The sequence below is a fragment of the Brachypodium distachyon genome, chromosome 3 (genome assembly GCF_000005505.3).
Source record: "Brachypodium distachyon strain Bd21 chromosome 3, Brachypodium_distachyon_v3.0, whole genome shotgun sequence".
Classification (NCBI taxonomy): domain Eukaryota; kingdom Viridiplantae; phylum Streptophyta; class Magnoliopsida; order Poales; family Poaceae; genus Brachypodium; species Brachypodium distachyon.
Genome location: NC_016133.3, coordinates 53,616,908 through 53,635,889, shown reverse-complemented (window position 1 = coordinate 53,635,889; position 18,982 = coordinate 53,616,908). Strand labels below are relative to the sequence as shown.

General features: G+C 44.3%; 2 protein-coding genes and 1 long non-coding RNA gene across 4 annotated transcripts; 1 reads left to right on the top strand and 2 right to left on the bottom strand.

Annotated features, from left to right (window-relative positions):
• Nucleotides 1-521: 521 nt before the first annotated feature.
• On the bottom strand, nt 522-12,063 carry LOC100841141 (ATP-dependent DNA helicase homolog RECG, chloroplastic). Of its 2 annotated transcripts, XM_010237574.3 has the most exons (17): nt 11,578-12,063; nt 11,410-11,495; nt 11,169-11,286; nt 9,987-10,595; nt 9,790-9,902; nt 7,767-8,001; nt 7,285-7,448; nt 6,814-6,895; nt 6,169-6,258; nt 5,523-5,756; nt 4,536-4,607; nt 4,183-4,335; nt 3,956-4,099; nt 2,727-2,885; nt 1,684-1,767; nt 976-1,548; nt 522-865 (listed from the first exon to the last, which is right to left on the bottom strand). In XM_010237574.3, the coding sequence occupies exons 1-17, from the start codon at nt 11,611-11,613 to the stop codon at nt 773-775; spliced, it is 3,045 nt and encodes a 1,014-aa protein (XP_010235876.1). In that variant the 5' UTR covers nt 11,614-12,063; the 3' UTR covers nt 522-772. The 2 variants fall into 2 exon arrangements, with proteins under 2 accessions (XP_010235876.1, XP_024317030.1); XM_024461262.1 differs by lacking the exons at nt 11,410-11,495; nt 11,578-12,063 and having other exon boundaries at nt 9,987-10,606; nt 11,169-11,279.
• A 2,688-nt stretch (nt 12,064-14,751) lies between these two features.
• On the bottom strand, nt 14,752-16,962 carry LOC100830211 (uncharacterized GPI-anchored protein At4g28100). The gene is made up of 2 exons (XM_003570169.4): nt 15,978-16,962; nt 14,752-15,376 (listed from the first exon to the last, which is right to left on the bottom strand). The coding sequence occupies exons 1-2, from the start codon at nt 16,821-16,823 to the stop codon at nt 15,038-15,040; spliced, it is 1,185 nt and encodes a 394-aa protein (XP_003570217.4). The 5' UTR covers nt 16,824-16,962; the 3' UTR covers nt 14,752-15,037.
• LOC104583828 lies at nt 15,261-18,068 on the top strand. The gene is made up of 2 exons (XR_731871.2): nt 15,261-15,400; nt 17,112-18,068. It is a non-coding gene; the product is annotated as an uncharacterized LOC104583828 (long non-coding RNA).
• Nucleotides 18,069-18,982: the final 914 nt, after the last annotated feature.

Sequence of the window (18,982 nt, the reverse complement as noted above, 5' to 3'; positions counted from 1 at the left end):
TTGTGATTTCGTATTGCAACCTTGTGTAGTGTAAGTTTTGTGTGAATTCGGCTACTGCGTCTGGTTTGGAAAATATATGAAACATGAAGGGTCGAGGTGTAACTTGTCCAGAAATAGAACGAGCCAGAAACGGCAGCAATTGAGTCACCTGTCCAACGAAAAGACGCCACGTGGGAAGTTTTCCGCGTGGCAGGCCGTGGTGAGCGCGGTGCGTTGGAAGCGCGAGAGGTGAGGTCGTGAGGAAGCACCTCTTGAACGCGCAGCGCCGATCTACAACCTACAAGTCGAGCATGCCTCGTGCGCTGCTAATGCACGCCGTAGCCACAGGCCGGTAGTGACGACACGTCAGTGACATCACCTTTTGCGCGAGACTTGAGAACACTGGTTACGGACTGTCAATGGTCAACGTCCGAAAAGATTGGCCATGGTTACTAAGCTTTGCAAATTGACGTTTTTTTTTCTTTCTATTCGAGGCTAGTTGAAACGCCGGAGGGTACATCAGGACTAGAGAGCAAAAAAAGGGGAGGGAGTGAAAGAATGAAAAACTACTCATTAATTAAAAGGAAAGGCATTAAAAGCACCTAAAAGTACTGATCTCGTCATTAACCATGTCCTTACTACATAATGTTACACAGCATTTGACGAGGGTTTGCAGCGTTGCTCCACCCAGCCAGGATGGACTGCATGCCAAAGCCGGGTTTGCCCTCCAGAATGACCAGTCACGGTCGCATACTCGCATTGCGTTATCAGTTGAGCCATCCTGGGGATGGTATCAATCTCCAAGAATGCACAAAGGCTGTCTCATGCTGAGCTCCACTTTCAACCGTGGAAACAATGCGAGGTCGCTGCTTCTTCCCAGAACTCTCTGCATTGCGAGTTTATATGTAGCAAACAAGTTAAGAGTCTGATCAATAGCAAATGCACTCTGCAGGAGGAAATTTGGAGTAGGTTTGGGGGGAGAGGGGGAGAACTTACCACTGCAGCAAGATGGGCTTCTTGAAGAATACTTCCATCAGTCTCCAGTCTAGCGATTGGAAATTCTGGAAGATGCCCTGACTGTTTCTTGCCAAGTAGATTACCAGGGCCGCGCAGCAGCAGGTCTACGTTAGCCAGGTGAAATCCATCGGATGACTTTTCCAGCATCTTCAACCTTGGCAGCGTGCTTGGAGTGGAGGACAGGAATATACATCTGGATTTCTTCCCGCCACGGCCAACCCGCCCTCTTAACTGGTGCAGTTGAGACATTCCAAATCTCTCAGCATTCATGACGATCATCATAGAAGCATCAGGAACATCGACTCCGATCTCAACAACTTGTGTTGAAAGGAGAATACGAGTTTCCCCAGATCTAAAACTGCCCAGAGCTTCACCCTTCTCATCGCCCCTCATCCGGCCATGCAACAGCCCACAGGTATAACCTTCAAACTTCTGCTTTATAGAATCAAAATCGGCTTTAGCAGCATGAAGATGGGGTAGGTGCTCTGATTCTTCTATGATAGGATAAACAAGGTAGACTTTTCCCCCATTGATAAGCTCATCCCTCATCATCTGGAAGACACAAGACCAGCAAAATATATAAGAGAAAACGGAGCACACTAAATCTAGATGGAAACAAAAATACGAAATACAACAATAACTCTAAATCTAACAGCAAAAATATACAGTAAGTTATGTCATCATCACCTGGAAGACAGTTTCGAAGCCAGCATCATTTCCTTCAAGAGCAAGAGTTTCTATGGGTTGCCTTCCTGGAGGCAAGTCTGTAATCTGTAAAAGAGTTGGGTTTCAACTTTAAATATTTGGAAACATTTTATAAAAGGAGATATAGAAGTGCAAACAACCAAGATGAGGACAGAGTGGATTACCAATTGTTAAGACCTACTCCCTCCATTCCTAAATGTAAGCAGTTCTAGCTTTGTCCTAAGTCAAATGTTTGACCGAGTTTATAGAAAAATATACTGACGCTACAATGTCTACTAAGTACACTGTGAATATATCATGATAGACCTAATAAAACTCATTTCGAGTTATAGATGGTAGATTTTTCTATAAACTTGGTCAAACTTGTAGAAGTTTGACTTCGGAAAAAGCTATGACTTCTTAGATTAAGGAACAGAGGGAGTATAATATACTTGCATAGAGGCATATCAGGTGAAAACAACCTTTACGGTAAAAGATCCGTGAAAACCATTATATGTGGAAGTTTCGAAATTTCGCCCACAAGGAAGGATATGTTGGACAATTATGTTCTATATATACTCCCTCCGTCCCAAAATAAGTGACGTGGATTTGTATAGATTCTTAAACAATCCACGTCACTTATTTCCGGACAGAGGGAGTATGTGAAATTTCAAGTCCAAACTCAATTGCGTTTAGCATAATAAGAGAAAAACAAAGTAAGCATGCATAGTCATTCTTCAGTGTTTGGCGCTATTCATTTGTATACTTCTCTTTTTCAATTCCTTCAAAATACAATTGAGTTTGGACTTGAAATTGTGCACATAAATAGAACATCATGCCTCCAACAAATGCTATTTTTAGGGTTTTTTTTAGAACTTCTAAAACATGGTTTCTATGGAGTTTGCACAGCTAGCACCTAAAGGGTGGTTTTTACCTGATATTCCGCTTACTTGAATTATTCTAGAGTTAGTCATGTAATGTGTTTATTTATAGTGACCCTTTGTGTTTACCAAAAGGAAATTACTTTCAAAGCTTAATGCATGTACCTGAGTAAGAGACATATCCCCGTATAGAGCTAGGGCCAGTGTTCTCGGAATTGGGGTAGCCGACATAGCAAGAACATGTGGAGCCATAAATGTTTCAGAATCAGAAGCCTCATTTGGACTTGTATTTTCATCACCCGGTTTTGTGGATGAAGTATACAGCTGTAACAATTACCACAGTTTCGCTTACAACTAGTAAATGCCAATCTTATGAAACAAAAATTAAAAATACAAAGGTCAAATCAAGCAATGAAAATTGATATTAAATGTGACAACTAGCTCTGCTCTCTTATTGCTCTGGACATCAACACGGTATCCACGACTCTAAACACATTTGACCATTATAGTTCTAAATTTTATGTTCACAAAAACATATTAAATATAATTATATGCAGGTAGTTTTGATGACAGGTCTACTAATATAATTGTCACGTGACAACAGTAATGTTTAGTGATAAAAATCTTAGAAAGCTGACTGCACATGTTCTGTTATGACGTCTATTTTTGAATGGAGGTGGTAATCAGCAAATTTTCTTTGGACAAGTGCACTTTCACAAGGCACACGACCACAACAAAGTAGTGATTCAAATAAAAAAATGTGTAGACAAGAAAATTGACCATATGATATACAAAAAAGTAAACAGATGATTTCCAGCCCAAACTGTTGTTCCTTTTTCCAATGGGCAATGATTGTGGTATTTGCACAGACTAGGGAGCTCTTAACATAACTAAGTTCTGGGACAGATCCAAAGGGGAGGACTAGCCCCATATCAGTACTTGATATGTGATTCATAATCTGGTATAATTTGACATAATACAAAAAAGGCAATAATAGTTGTAATAATAAATTGTGCCGCATATCAGCAATATGAAACACTTGGATCACACCAGGAAAGCTGCGGGCTCACCTTAAATTGTTCCCACAAAAAAATGGAAGCATAAATGCTGCACTAACATGCTAGTTAGTGCATGCAGAAGAATGAGAAACATGAGCAAACTTCATAGGAGAGTGCAGATCATACTTTCCATGGTTTTTATATTGTTCGCCACGAAACAAGGCATGGAAGAACAACATGAATATCCCCAAAAGCCTACTTCGTAACAAGTGTGTTTCCTTCCCAGTCCACCAACAAAGTCCACGAGTTGCATGCAGGTACAGGAATAGAGTAACACCCCAGAAAGTGTGTGTACGGTTAACATTCGGCATGAATAGCAAATGCTCAGAAAATTACCTTACTATTAAACCTTCCTCTTTGAATAACACCAAAGCGTTGCTGTTCATCTATAACCGAGATACGTAAGGCTGAAAAATCAGTTTTGTCAGCTATTAAGGTGTGTGTTCCGATGACCATCGCTATTTCTCCAGTCTTGAGACCCTGTCAGGAATAGGAATAACACATAAATATATGAATGAATATCAAAACATGAAAAGCTGTTGGGACTAGGGAAAATAGCTTGCATTTCGAATTATCTTCGACTCCCTCGTGGAAGTTGAACCAGTTAGTAATGCAATATTTGGTTTGCATTCATCTTTGTCAAACTTGTCCAGCAATGAAGATAGGTGTTCATAATGCTGAACAGCAAGTATCTCAGTTGGAACCATGAAAGCAGCCTAGAAAGAATTTATAAGGCAAAAAAATCAGACTAATGTCTCCTGAATAAGGAAAGCAACGGAAGGAGGAGTATAATCTTTCTTTTGTCAGATCCCATGTGACTCAAGCATCTAATGTGCCTCAGCAAGCTGGATATCATAGATAAATCTTTGATATATGTAAGCAACAGAAGGATGTCAAATCTGAAGAGTGTCAATACCTGAAATCCTGAGTTGATAACCTCCATACATGCAAGGTATGCAACTACAGTTTTGCCACAACCAACATCCCCCTGTAACAAGAAAAGCAACTTATAGCAATATCATATATAAACTTCAATATATTTGAATAACATGTTTATAGATGGTGTATAGAAAACAATTAAGAGATCCCTGAACTGACAAAACAGAGAACTTCTGAATAAATAAATAGTACAGATGTTCTGTAGAGTTAAATTTGGAATTTTAAACATGGAGGTTATCCTATTCATCCAGAGGTCTTTCTGTATATCCGTGCATCCAGAGGCGGAGTGACGCCATGCCCCCCCCCCCCCCCCCTTTCCCAATCCTCCCCAAGGATAATTATTTTAGAATACTGATTCATAATATGGGCCGTTTGTCTAAGATGCTCCCTGCATCTACCAGAGAGCTTCCAGTGCAACGATGTCTGTGAGTGATGAGCCCAAGCAGCCAGGCCTCAAATTCCTGCTTTCCTCCACTGCTGTGATCAAATCTAATTCAGTTACTCCAATACCTGCGATCCTCTACCTGGGAGTTGGCAAGTTTGTTGTGGCAGCTCAACACGGCCATGGGGCAGCCTGCACTGGCGCCGCACGCAGTGGGCAGCAGGGGCCAGAGCTGCAGTCTACTCATTCAAACAGCGATGACTTATTAGCTTGTTGCACTGAAATGATTTATTAGAGTTGATTTATTAGAGTTGAGTATATAGGAGCATCAATCAACTCACTGCTACCTCTGTTTGAATTATAGGGTGTACTTTTTGTTCACATATCCAAGGTTTATTTCTTGATCCAATGTAAAGTTCTACCTCTATACCCCTAATACATGTCCAGCTTTACTTTGTATTATATAGGAGTAGTTTAAACACTACGTTCTCTTCGTCTATGCACAAGATAAAATACACCCCATATTTTCAAACGGATGGAGTTCCAAGTGTACTGGAAAAAACAAAGAATGGAAATAATTACTTGCAAGAGCCTGTTCATAGGAACTGGTCTTCTGAGATCCCATATAATCTCTTTAACAGCATTTAATTGACTAGGAGTAAGTGAATACGGAAGAGCCTTCAACAATTTCTTTGCAAGAGGAGACCACCCATCAACACCAATAGCATTTAACTCATTAATTTTGCATTTAGATAACAATTCTTCCTTCTCAACCCGGGTACCAACTGCTTCAAGCATTTGAAACAGTCTTGCTAACTGAAACAATGACAAATTTTGTTGTTAGTCACATGTTCATTTGCAATTCTGCATGGTTACAAAAAACAAGATATGCTGAAGAATAATAATGAACTATAAGAAATGTGACAGAACATTCCACTTTAGAATCCAGAGAAATATCAACATTCATGAATTTTCAGATCAACATAATACTAAGCTTCCTCCCGCAAGTTACTAACTGAGCAAGGATACAAAATAATACTGAATTTTCTATACAGGTGTAAAGGGATCTTGCATACACACCAAAACTGAATCAAAATCTTGATTAGACCTTGAAGTTTGATACAAAAAAGAAGTGCTGAAAGGGAAAGTGATCTAGCAAAAAAGGGAATTAATCTCAGCAAAAAGATTTCCTACTTCTAATTTTATATCTGGATATATATAATGATACCTGGAGATAAAAGAAATCATCAAATATAAGCCTTCGCCGAGCAAAATCAGCTTCATCTCGACTCTTAGGTTTGTGGATTCCCATGTAAGCCTACAATCAACCAAAGATGGCATTGAGGAATGAGAACAGCATTTAGGACCACGAGCATTATCACGAGGCATGGAATATAGAAAATCTGGACAGATAAAAAATGCAGCTATATTATCAGTCATACATTGGAATCTAGAAGTTGCTTACTCTTCTAAATGCCCAAAAACTAGAGATTAGAAAGAGGGGCTGTTATGCACGGTATACACTACGAGCGTCATGGACAGCGCCCAGAAGCACAGGAGGAGGACGCCCAGGGAGCTGTTCCAGGATTCTGAATCCTAGAAGTCTAATCCGAGTGGTGTTCCTATTTATAGAGGATAATTGCTAAAGGTCCGGTACATGTCTTAACAAGTTAGATCCTCAGCCCAGGGCTCCCAGCCCTGGTCACACCTCCACTTCCACGGTGCCGTCCATTTAACCCAGATTTAATCATTTCATCCTTTCCTATAGACTACAATATATAAGCAGCAAAGTTCCACAAGGTTCGCATTGTAGCTAGAGTGCAATAAAAGTAACTTTATTAGGTGAAGTATAACTAGTGATAATGCTGCTTACATCAAAGAGATTTGCCAAGTTGAATTCAACAAGAACCTCAGGAGGAATAGAATCAATGTCTGGAGTCAGCAACTTCAAGGCCCTGCACAATTGAGACTCTTATATAGCCAGAAGCCAGAAGGTACTGTGTGTAACTACGTGCATATTGCACAATGTAAAGGTGGTTCACTAATGTTTTGCAGTCATCCCGTAAAGTATCAATATAATGTAAGTTCACCTGAATATATTTAGCTACTTTCAGTTTAATCAAGAAACAACTTATCAAGAACATGATCATTATTTCATCACACTATTTCATATCTCATTTTAGTTGATTTACAAATTTGACCGAACCATACTATGGCGATACAGAATCATAGTTTCGCATACAGTTGATGAAGAATATAATCACACTAAATGTGGACTAAGAGGAACATTACTTAGAACCCAACAATCATTTAGAAATCAAAAGGCACATAAGATTGCACTAACCTAGAGATGGACCGTCTCAGCGAACTTGCGTCTACTCCTGCTTTTGATGGATATATAGGATATGGTTTCTTGTCAAGCAGGGTACTTTGTTGCTCCTCTTCTTCAAGCATATCAATAGTGAACTCCTTTATATCATAATGGTCACTAGCAAGTGCCTTCTTGATCTGCACACAAAGAATTAGTGCAAAGGTATAAATCATATACAGGCCATTAACCTTGGCCCCTCACACAAACAAGAGACGACATCTGCACAACAGAGATACTTTACAACATTCTTAGAGGTGTACTTATGCAAAGAACAAGTGTGTTCCTAACTTTCTATGGTTACAGTCATTCTATGCCATAGAATTACCCCAACGAAAAATCAAAAGAAGAAAAAAGATGCTGCTGCAAAATGCAAACATGAATTATGGTTAAGGAAGCACCAGCAGAAAGGATCATCAAGTAACTTGTAACAGAGAGAAATAGTTTAGTTCACCAACCTTACCACTGACATAAACAAGATCCCCCTCACTGTATTTTGATGATACACGCTGAAGAAAACGCTGAGAAGAGAACCGCATGCCTCTGTAAAACTGCTTGAGGTGCAAATGAATCATCTTCTTTTTCTCTGCTCCAGAGTTAGAACTCACAGCTGAAGAGCCTGACTCGGTTTCAATTACTGAACAAGCAACAACAACCTCAAAGAGACCTAAAGTACTCTTAAGCTTTATTCCCCTGACACAAAAAAAAAGTTACAAGAAATCATGGGATAAAATCAACAACAATGAACTTCTTTCTCTGTGGGGGAAAAATGATGGCCACAAAAGAAATTCTACAACCAATTAAATCAGCATATAACATAAGTAACCAAAGATATGCTAATATACGGAAGCAGCGGGAATTTCAGATAAAATGAAATGTTATTCTTTCAGCTCTGGGCTACCTAATTGAATTGCAATATCTACAACTTAATTCTTCTTTATATCCCGTCCATTTGACCCACATACTAAGCATGGAGTTTGCTTCTTGCACACAACACCCACACCAATTCATCATTTAATCCCTTCCAGAAGTACGGTAATACAGTTGAGGAAAAGCTAGTTCCATGTTGCGGGAACTGGACACTGCCACCTCAGCAAGAACAAGGCCATAGGGGACATTTTTAACAAAGTGTGGCCTATAGCAGCAACACGATTAGGCTTGCTCGCAAATTATTTGAATAAGTGATACTGAAAGAAACTATTAGACTAATTCCAAGGAAAGGAATAAGATAATACTCCGGAGTTAGCAGCGTGAATAGTTGAAATATTAACTTGTGTTGGCAAGGTTGTCAGGTTGTGCCCAAATGGTCCAAGGAGGGGTAATAGTCCCTATCAAAAATTAGGAAAGCGTCTTAAAATGTTTTTTGTCCCTTTTATTTTTTACAAACCCATCATACAGTCTTCAGAAATTATGGCGATTTTCGGTCTTAACCTAAATTTGTAAGGACCAGTTTCTAAATTGTATTGTGCTGAACTTTATAACCACTGTGCAAATATAGTTGTGGAGAAGCTAGTGCCATGTTTATTAATAAGATTATAATCTAACTAACTCCCAGAGTACACTGAAATAAACATCCAACACATACCACACAACCAGATACTCCTCATTTTCTCAATACATGGCGTATTAGGTTTCGTTAAGACAAGGCTTTGATCAAGAGTTACTTTACTAATATGTGTTTTTTATGAAATGGAATTTATTTCACTGGATTCAAATTTAAAAGTACTTACTAATAACTGTGGGTTCGTATCGTATAGATCACATAATAATGAAGTCTTTATCAACGCCTTGTCTTAACGGAACCTGATACGCCATGTATTGAAAAAAAGAGGGAGCATCTCTTTGTTTCATGTTAGCCAAGACACTATTTTTAAGCTCCTTTTCTGAGGATTATACCAAAAGTAGCCAAACAACAAAATATGTAAGAAGGATAACCAAATGGGATACCATAATGCCTAATGCAGCAAAAGTCCAAGGGTGTGCTTGGTTCTTGACCAAATCTGCCCTACCAAATTTTGGCAGCCTATGCTACTTTGGCTTTTACTTGGTTGGTTGCCAATGGAATCTTGTCCACCACCCCACACTTCCCTACACAAACTTTGCAAAACTTTGGACGACTATGGGCCAAGGAATCCTTAGCCAATTTTTTGCGTAGCCAATGGTTGGCGAAAAATGGCTCATAGGCTCTATCACGTAATTTAACTATGTTATCTATAATTACAAATGGATACATCCAAGACATAAAATGCTACACACCATGGTACTGCTGCTCAGTTCTTGGATAACAAAAAGACATAATCAGTAACCACTAATGAATGTTCTACAATATCCGAGGGGCATTGTATCAGATACTGTGAAGCCAAATCACAAAACGATGTACGCTACATGGCAGTCTTTTATGTGTATGGAAAGACTAGGTGAGATACTATAGCCTGCAGCAAAAACATGTCAACAGACTCGTATTTGTAAATATTGGGTTACCTGGAAGATTTTACAGTTCCAAAGAACATGATGTACTGCCCATCTTCTATTAAACCCTGAGGGTTTTGTAGATCTGCATAGGTCCGGGGAAAATGCTGCAACAATTTGTGAATCTACAAAGAGAAAGAAGTAACATGTGAAGATTTTTTATGAAAATCAAAAGACAACACAAAATAAAGTGGTGCTACTGCTGGTACCGTATGGAAACCACCGTCTTCTAGCTGACGATATTGCCTGCTAGTTGTTCCAGGCAAAGACCTTATACTTTGGTCCAAGATATTACCCTCAGGAGATGTAGCATCAGCTAATGACTCTGGACAAGCTTCCCTATCAACTGCCAGTTCTCCAGGCAAACATCTAACACTTTTGTCCAGGTCATTACAATCAGGAGTTGTAGCGTCAGCTAATGACTCAGGACAAACCTCCCCATCAACTGCCAGTTCATGAGAAATATGCGAAGAGATGACCAAACTCTCTTCACTGACAGACAGATCACTTGCATATGTGAGGGGTGGACGTAATGGATGGTGCTTGTCAGCAAGTTCACGATTTGTCTCCAAATTTCCACCAGATTCTACCATGAAATTTGTGATGTTTTCAGAAAGCGTGATATCTTTGCACTCCATGCGAGCAGAAACATCATACAGTTCAATCGGTGATGAATCACCAATTTTTATGCATGGGAACTTCACAGAAATTTCTGCGAAGTCAATTTCTTTTAAGACACTGATCAACTCTGATTCTCTGCGGACTCTTTCTTGCTCACTGAAGTACTTTGCATTACTATAACCCATCAAAACAGACACCTGCAATCATACTAATTCAGAGTATCTTCACTATTAATGGAAAGTAAAAATGAAGTAAGAAGCTCTTTTTACTCCCCTAAATGTTGTAGAAAGTAAAACAATGACTGAAAACAGTTTTGTAAATAACTAGTGAAAAGCAGCATCAGGAAGCAATTGCACAAATGAAAAATACAAGGCACCATTTAAACTTAGGAAAACCACAATGTTGATATATCATAACATAACATCTGAATGACAAACAACTTTTTTATTCGTAGGTATAGATTTGATCTCTAGTAACATATTCCAAGCACTCAATCCAGAAAATAAGAGTAGAAAAAATAACATCTTCCTAGCACAAAAGAGAACCAATTGTGATAATCAAAGCTACACGCAGCATCATTTGCAAGTCTCTATGCTTAACGTAGTGAACAGGGTTGCCATACACCCAGATTTGGAAACATGATATAGTTAGAGAACTTTGGAAACAGAAACAAATTTCATTTCTAATGGAAACTATCAAAATGGAACTATAGAAGCATACTAGTATAGTGGATACACTCTGTAAATAGATGAAATAGACAAATCACGTGCATTATTCAGGAGCTTTGATCTCTCCGACGTCCCCTCCACCTCCAACAATTTCTTCACGGACGTGTGATTCTCACGAGAACACCACCGGAAGAGCCTAGAACCAAGAGAATTTCTAAACCTGTAGCCCAAATGAATTCAGTTAATCTCCCCGTCACTAATCGCTGCTCGCAAGTCATGAGCGGACATAAATTAGCATAAAAGATGGGAGAAACAGAATACCAAAATCTCTTCAAAACAATACCTCATTCTAGAACAGGTCCCAACTTTAGAGCGGCCCCTCCGGAACTCTAACGAGATCGCCCTAGCTAGACGATTCTCGCAGCCACCCTGAAATGAAGCGACCTCACTTCAGGCAATGAAGGGATTCAGTTTCGGTAAGTTAACAAGCGAAGAGTCGGAAGCAGAACACCTTAAGCCATGATTGCGCTGAGGAGGAGGCGATCATGGGGGCGGCAGGCCACCAGATACCCTTCGTAATTGACCGCAGCCGCAGCGCCCAGTTTGTCAAGCACGAAGAGGAATACCATTAAATTCCTGAGAGCGAAAGGAGCGAAGAAGAAAGACCGGGTGCCTAGTAGTGCGGTGCTGAGGAAGAGTAGGATTTGGGGGGAGAACCGGAGGGAGAGGCAACGCAGCGCAGCTGCTCGGAGTTTTCACTGAGAAACCGACGAAGTATCAGATATTCCGGTAGTGGTGCACTGGTGCTCACTATTCTAGGGGGTAGGATCGAGGACTCAGCGCGGCGGAGGAGAATGGTAGCTTCTATGTTCGCCGGAGCGCGAAACCCTCGCCTGCGGGATGGAGGACTAGCGGGCGGAGGCGTGCGGCGTCGGACGTGGGGCTGTGGGCGGTGGCGAGTGGACGAGTGGGTTGAGGGAGGAGGGGAAGAGCGAGGGGAACTGGGTAGAGTAGATGGGCACATAATTCGGCCTGGTTCAATCGGCCCATTACCTTAGCGCACAGAATCAGAGTATGTCGAGTCTATACCTGGCATGGGCGGCCCGGCCCGAAGCCCGACGTCCCGGGCCGGGCTCGGACCTCAGTTTCCAGTCCCAAGCCCAAAAAAGCCCGAAATGACAAAAATGGGTATTTTTTAGGAAAAATAGGTATAAAAATCATTTATTTATTCCGAAAATAATTATTTTAATGCTTAAATAGCCTATTTTTGAGGTTTCGGGCCGAGCCGGGCTCGGGCTTCAGGTTTGACCGTCGGGCTTTTATGAAGCCCAGCCCGGCCCGAGGTTTGTCCAGGTATAGTCGAGTCCAATATACGATTTCAGAACGTGGAAGGCCTGCCGGCACAACATGCACGGTAGCACTGTCCGCGAGTTTGAGACATCTCCCTGTGTGGTGCATCCTTCTCTCTTTTTTCAGAAGAAAGGATATCGTCTACTCCATCGGTTCAGGCTTATAAGTCACACATAAAATTTTATGTCAAATTTTGACAAAAATTACATTGGTAATATGAGAAAATTGCGGCACAAGAGATATATTGTTGGATTTATATTGAAAAACTCTTTCTAATGGTATAACTTTTTTATGTACGTGTAGTAAATATAATTTGAATAATTGTTGTTCAAAGTAGGACACAAACTTCAATAGAGCCTTATAAACTCAAATGAAGAGAGTATTATCCCATATTAAGTTACTTTCTGTTACATGTATCTAGATGCTTTTTAGGCGTGGATACATTCATATTTAGGCAAAATTGAGTAAATTACACAAAACCACCACATTAGTGGCTCGTATGTCACATAGGTACCAGTTCACGTTTTGGTGACTAAAATCCACCGAATTTAGTAAACACGTCGCTCGCCAGCGTCTAAGCGTGATTTTGACTATGTGGGGCCACCGGTCAGGCCAACGTGGCATGCCAGCGTTGCAATTGACTGAACCCATCGGTTAGACTTTCTCTTTCCTCCCTCTCTGTGTCGCCTGTAGGCTGTAGCCACACCGTCGGCCATCCAGCCGCAGCCCATCTGGATCATCTTCGCCAAGAACATGGTCATCACGCTCACCAAGGAGCTCATCATCAACAACGACATCACCATCGACGGTCGCGGCGCCCAGGTGCACATCACGAAAGGTGCCGCCCTCACCGTCCAGAACGGTCCAATGTCATCAACCACAACCTCCACATCCACGACATCAAGCACACGGACGGCGGCATGGTCCGCGACTCGCTGGAGGACATCGGGTACCGGACGCGCGCCGACGGCGACGACATCTCGCTCTTCACGGCCACCAACATCTGGATCGACCACATCTCTACCTCCAGGTCGGGGAGGAGCTCGGGCGCGCCGGCGGGGAGGCGGAGGCGCGTCGGCGATGAACTGCTCGCGCCAGAATCGACCCGCCGTGGTCGGAATCGCCGTCGCCGCCACCTTCTTCCCCATGTACGGCTGCGAGGCGCAGGCGAGGCGGCGCGGGCGCGGACGAGGCGCGTGCAGGCGCAGGCGACGCGGCGCGGACGCACGGGGCGGCGGGCGCAGGCGAGGGGCTCAAGGCGCAGGCGAGGACGCGTCGTGGTGCAGGGGCGGGTGCACGGGGGGAAGGAGAAAGAGATAGAGAGAGAGGAGGGAGGAAGAAGAGAAATTGTAGATTGGTTCGGTCAATTGCCACGCTGGACGCCACGTTGGCCTGACCGGTGGACCCGCTCCGTCAGTTTCGGGTTTAGACGCTACCGACCGAGTGATTAAATAAATCCAATGGTTTTTAGTCACCAAAACGTAGACTGGTACCGAAGTAAAACCCTAACCCTTAATGTAATGGTTTTTTATAATTTACTTGACAAAATTTAAGTCAGACGGATGGAATACTTAAGCAATATGAAAAATACCGGAGAAAGACTCCACATTGATTCACATCATCCTGATTATTTCTAACCTTTAGACATGATATCTACGCTAAGATTTAATTAGGTACACATGGGGTCTGCACGTCCTATTTCACATCTAAGACAAACAGCCGGCCGTTCCCATCGATCGAGATGGCTTGAATCGATCCGGATGGTGTGGAGAATTCAATCGATCGGGATGTCGTGGGAAGTGGGCTCAGCAACCGAGAAGAGTAAGGTTTCGCTGAACTGGGCCGGACGGCCTTTCTGGGCCTTTTCTGTGCAATTCGGTTTCTTTTCGTTTTTGGGTTAACCAAGAGCTAAACCTGAACTAACAGAGAAGAGTTCGGTTTCCTGACTTCACAAACCGAATTAACGACCGAATTTTTCGGTTTCTGTCTATTCGGCTTTGTTTCTGTTTTTTTCGGTTCGGGAATTTGGTTGGTTTATATGTCCACACTGAGTTTCAAAACTCTATTCCGCTTGCTGATGGTCGGAAACAGTAGTGACATCATGGGCTGGTACCACAGCGGCTCCATATGCACGTTGCACATCTCGCTACTCCCGGCACGAAATGTGGCTTAAGTTATGGATGGTCTGATCGACAGCGTCGGACAGAAATTGAAACATGTCGTACTTACATCAAAACTCATACTCCATAAAACTATCAGCCGATCGAGCACGCCTCTTGTTAAGTTGAGGCTTTTTAGCCCGCTTTTTAGGTATTGTTTATACTATGCCTTCTTGTTGAAGATCATATAATAACAGTAACTTACGACTTAAAATTGCATAAGCACAGCTCGATTGGCCGATGCCATCTTCTTTTTCATTTGTGGACAAACCTGGTTTGGATCCTGCTTTTGGTCAGCTGAATTTTCGACCGTTGAAATATACCTCATCTTTTCCTTCCAGATTTCCTGGCATCACTCGACTTAGAGACTGATGTATACAGCTCGCATGATACGAACCATCTCATACAAACTCGGAAGAAAACCGGAGGCCGTATAACAAAATCAAATTCAGCCACGGGTGGCTACAGCGCGTACACGACACAGGATATGGCGAGCAACAGGATCAGGCGGAAGCCGCGGACAGCAAGCGGCGGCCCGCTGGCCTCGCTGAGCCGCGCGTACTGGGCCGGGAGGGGCATGTCGTCCACGGAGAGCGAGCACGCCGCGGTCGACCCCGCCGCCGCTGCCACGCCGGCCGCGGACGCCTCGTCGGCGGCCATCAGGGCCCGGATCACGGACGTGGCCGCGGCGCCGTAGCGCGTGGCGTTGCGCTGCAGCAGCCACATGATCCCTATCAGCTCGCAGTCCCGCTCGCTGGACGCGCCGTCGCCATGCTTCCCCGCCGCCGCTCCGGCCTTTATCTGCAAACGTCGACCAAAACTCAGGTAAGCCGTTACGTGCAAATAAGGCATTGCTTAAGAGTCATTGATCACTTGGGCATTGCTCGGTCCACCAAACTAGACGATCGAGTGAAATCTCGGACCCAGATGCTAAGGCAATCGAAGGGGCGGGGGAATGGAGGCATGTTCTGCTCGAATCATTCTCCAGGCCCCGTCCGGACTTCAGATCTCATCATTCCGAGCCATTCCCAGCCAATAATGCCCGTGGGGCCTGGGCCAGACTAAAGCCAAACTGGGTGGAGTGGTTGCCCATGGCTTCTGTTCAACGCCATGTCTCGAGAAGCATACCCAACAAGCAACATGCCTAGCGCTGCGCGCCTACGGTGGTGATCTGCACCTGAGCGTTGGATGCATCTGCAGATTCGCTTGATCATTGATCAAGATTGTAAGGTGGCACATGCTAATGCGAGGATCCTAACTGTGTGTGTATCGACATCTCGGCAGGCGTGTGGCACTGGACATGACTGAACCAGACATTCTGTGTTCAAATGTTTCTAGCGACGTAGTACATTGTTTACGGGGCTTGTTGCAGAGTAAGATGTGGAGTACTATGTTATCTTACCGTGGCAAGAGCACGGAGGCACTTGGAGCAGCCGTGAACGCCGGGCTTCGCGCAGTCCCTCTCCAGCCTCCTCGCCGCGGCATCCGCGGGGCTCCACATGCCAGCATTGCCCGTCGGCTGCGCCCCGCAAGTCAGCCTCCTCAGCCGCACCCCGCAGTAGCAGAAGGCCACGTCGCACGTCCCGTTGGCCCCCGGCGGGCGCGGCAGCGCCGCCCCTTCGGACCGCAGCGCGCGCTCCGCGGCGCCCGCGCACGCCTCCGAGTCGTCCGGCGGCACCGGCATGTCCACGGGCGCCGCGGACGGCGGCGGCTTCACGGGCTTCGCGGCCAGCGCGACGGGCGCGTACGCGGCGAAGAGCCAGGCGGCAAGGGCCGGACAGCAGCGGAGCCTCGCGGGCAGCGCCCCGTCGGCGTCGCAGGAGGACAGCACGGCCGGGAGGAGCCACGGGGAGGGGGCCAGCGGGCACGTCGAGGAGGCCCCCCCTGCCGCGGCGTCCGACTGCTCCGGGAACGCCGGGATCGTGGCCGCGCCGGGCTGCGCCGGGGTTGCCGACGGCAGGAACAGGCCCGGGTCGAGCGGCGCCGGGTCCGGCAATGCCGCGGCGGCCGCTGCCGCCACGTAGAGGAGGAGGAGAGAGCGGTGAAGCTGGGGAGGCATCTCTCGCTCTCGTCGCGCGCGTGCGCAAGGATGCACGCGCGTGGTTGGCTTGAGAGAGAAGGAGCTGCAGTAGGCGGCCGAGCTAGTGAGAGCGTGGAGAGTGATCACTGATGAGGAGTAGGAGAAGCCTATATGGGTGGCATGATGAGGGGAATTGCTTTGTGTGTTTTTGGCGCCAGAGAAACGCATGATGGATGGGATGGTTCTTATATAATGGCCTTAATTTCTCTTCTGGACGGCAAACCAACTGCAGCCTTTCGCAAAGAAAGCTTCTTCTTCTGCAGCTTATTTGGGGCATTTTACAGCGAGGTGGCTCTTTCTTTTTGTTATGTCAAACAAGGACATGCTTTGTTTAGAGCGCATGATTTAACTGCTTTGGGTCTACTATGATGCTTGGACTGCAGACTGCAGTACTGAGTGCTGACTGATCAAATCAAACCCACGTTTAAACCAACCTTATGTACATCTCATTTTCAGTGTTGAGGGCGGGTCAGTGTCTCGGTGACTCCACTGTGACTATTTGCCAACCAACAGAGTCTTTTGTTTTCAGTCCGTGTGCTGTTTGGAAAGGGAGAAGTGCAGGGCTACACTAATACGGAGTAGTAGGTTACAAAACAACACCTCCATCATGTACGTAATCACCAAGCCTGTAAGGACATCTCCAATGGTGATTGATATTAAAATTCTTCTCTTCTTTTTTTAATATCATTTGTTTCTTGGTTGAGGATGCTCTAAAGCGAATTAAACAGGACGGAGACAAAGGGCAAGACTCCAGAGAATAGAACATTGAACGCGTCACCGAAGAAAGATAAATGAAGGGAACGTACACAGGACACGCGCAGGGCGTCGAAACCATCAAGCCTCATCAGTAAACAAGTGCGCGTCGAATCCATTGTTTCACGCGCCGCGCGGCGCCTGGGGTAAGCGACACCAGCCTTGGTGCGTGCCTTCGTTGATGTTCTTCACCGTGCGTGCGTGAGCGGGCGGGGATGGGATCACGGGCGCGGGTTCCCGGCGTTCAAAGCCACACGTACGATCAAGATGATGGGTGGATAAGTGGATTGTTTTTGCGCGTTTGGCACTTGGCAGGCTGCATATTCCGCCTGTTTGATTGAAACGCATGTCGTCCCTACTTGGATCTGCGGAATATATGCTTAAAGCATATGTCGGCCTAAACTGGAGACAAGAGGGACGAACCGGGCTAGTAAGCTCAAGAACGCAATGGCGAGTCTGGTCCAGAATGGCGGAGCGGGGCTCGCCGCGCGTGCGGTTGAAGAACGGTGGGGGTTGGGAATAGTCTGGTTTGTACCCGGGTTGTAAACTTGCCAGTTGAGCACTGTGCACCGACTAGATCACACAGAGGATGGCCGTGGTGGAATCATTAGCGCGCGCTGATGAGTATGACCGTTTAGAAATACTTCTTCCGTTTCGTAATTCTTGTCGAAATTTTACATATATCTAGACACCTTTTACGAATAGATACATCCATTTTAACAAATTTGAGACAAAAATTAGAAAACAGATGGAATATCTCAGTGTAACTGCATTTTCTCTGTATAAGAACGCTCAACAGTTTAATCCGATGGCAGTCGAATCACACGAGGGAACTTTTGTCTACGGGAAATATGAAGGAATTTCTGCAGGATGACTTTATTAATTGCTTGGTCCTCGGCCCCTGGACCTTGAATATCCGGTCTGCTCCAAACTTTGGGAGGGAAACTTTTCTTTTTGTGCAAATTTGGCGGGGAAACTTAATGCTACGCTGAGTTTTGGATCTAAGTACGGAGTATATGTTTCTATTTTTGAGCAACTTTGCATGTGAAACAAATATTTAGAACACGCACATATGTTCTTTATCTTTACACTTACAAAGATTTGAGTTGGTGGTTGTCCGTTTATTCCATCAAAACTACTCTCTAACTTTTTCAGAAACTACTATAATTTGCACCTGTTCTATGTGATACATATCATGATATTTTGTTTGTCGTTCCGCAAAAAAAAAAGAAAATTTGAAGGCATAGACATTTCAACAACTCATGCAATAGATTTTTTTTAGAACTACTAATTCAGTACATAATTTTCATTTCACAGCAAGGCATGTGCATTTAGCTAGTTAGAAAAAAAAACGGACAGTGCAATTGGGCCAGAAAAAACAGCCAACTTTACTGGGCTTACTGGGCTCGGCCTCCTTGGAGCTGGGCAGCCTGCTAGGACTGAACTCCATGAACAGGCTGCTCATCCTTTTCTGGCCAGCTTCACGTTAATCTCGGAAAAAAAATCAATAAAGCATAGCCTTTTCTCATAAACAAGAAAAATGAGGTGTGACTGTGCCTATAACGCTTGATATG

Bases quoted from the DNA above. Each gene is read 5' to 3' on its own strand.
- LOC100841141 (XM_010237574.3), bottom strand. From the start codon at position 11,613: ATGATCGCCTCCTCCTCAGCGCAATCATGGCTTAAG. The intron at 11,287-11,409 runs GTATTGTTTTGA...TTTGGGCTACAG, and splicing joins GGGACCTGTTCTAGAATGAG to GTTTAGAAATTCTCTTGGTT. The intron at 6,896-7,284 runs GTTAGTGCAATC...TCAATTGTGCAG, and splicing joins CTGAGACGGTCCATCTCTAG to GGCCTTGAAGTTGCTGACTC.
- LOC100830211 (XM_003570169.4), bottom strand. From the start codon at position 16,823: ATGCGTTTCTCTGGCGCCAAAAACACACAAAGCAATTCCCCTCATCAT. The intron at 15,377-15,977 runs GTAAGATAACAT...CGACGTTTGCAG, and splicing joins GCCTCCGTGCTCTTGCCACG to ATAAAGGCCGGAGCGGCGGC.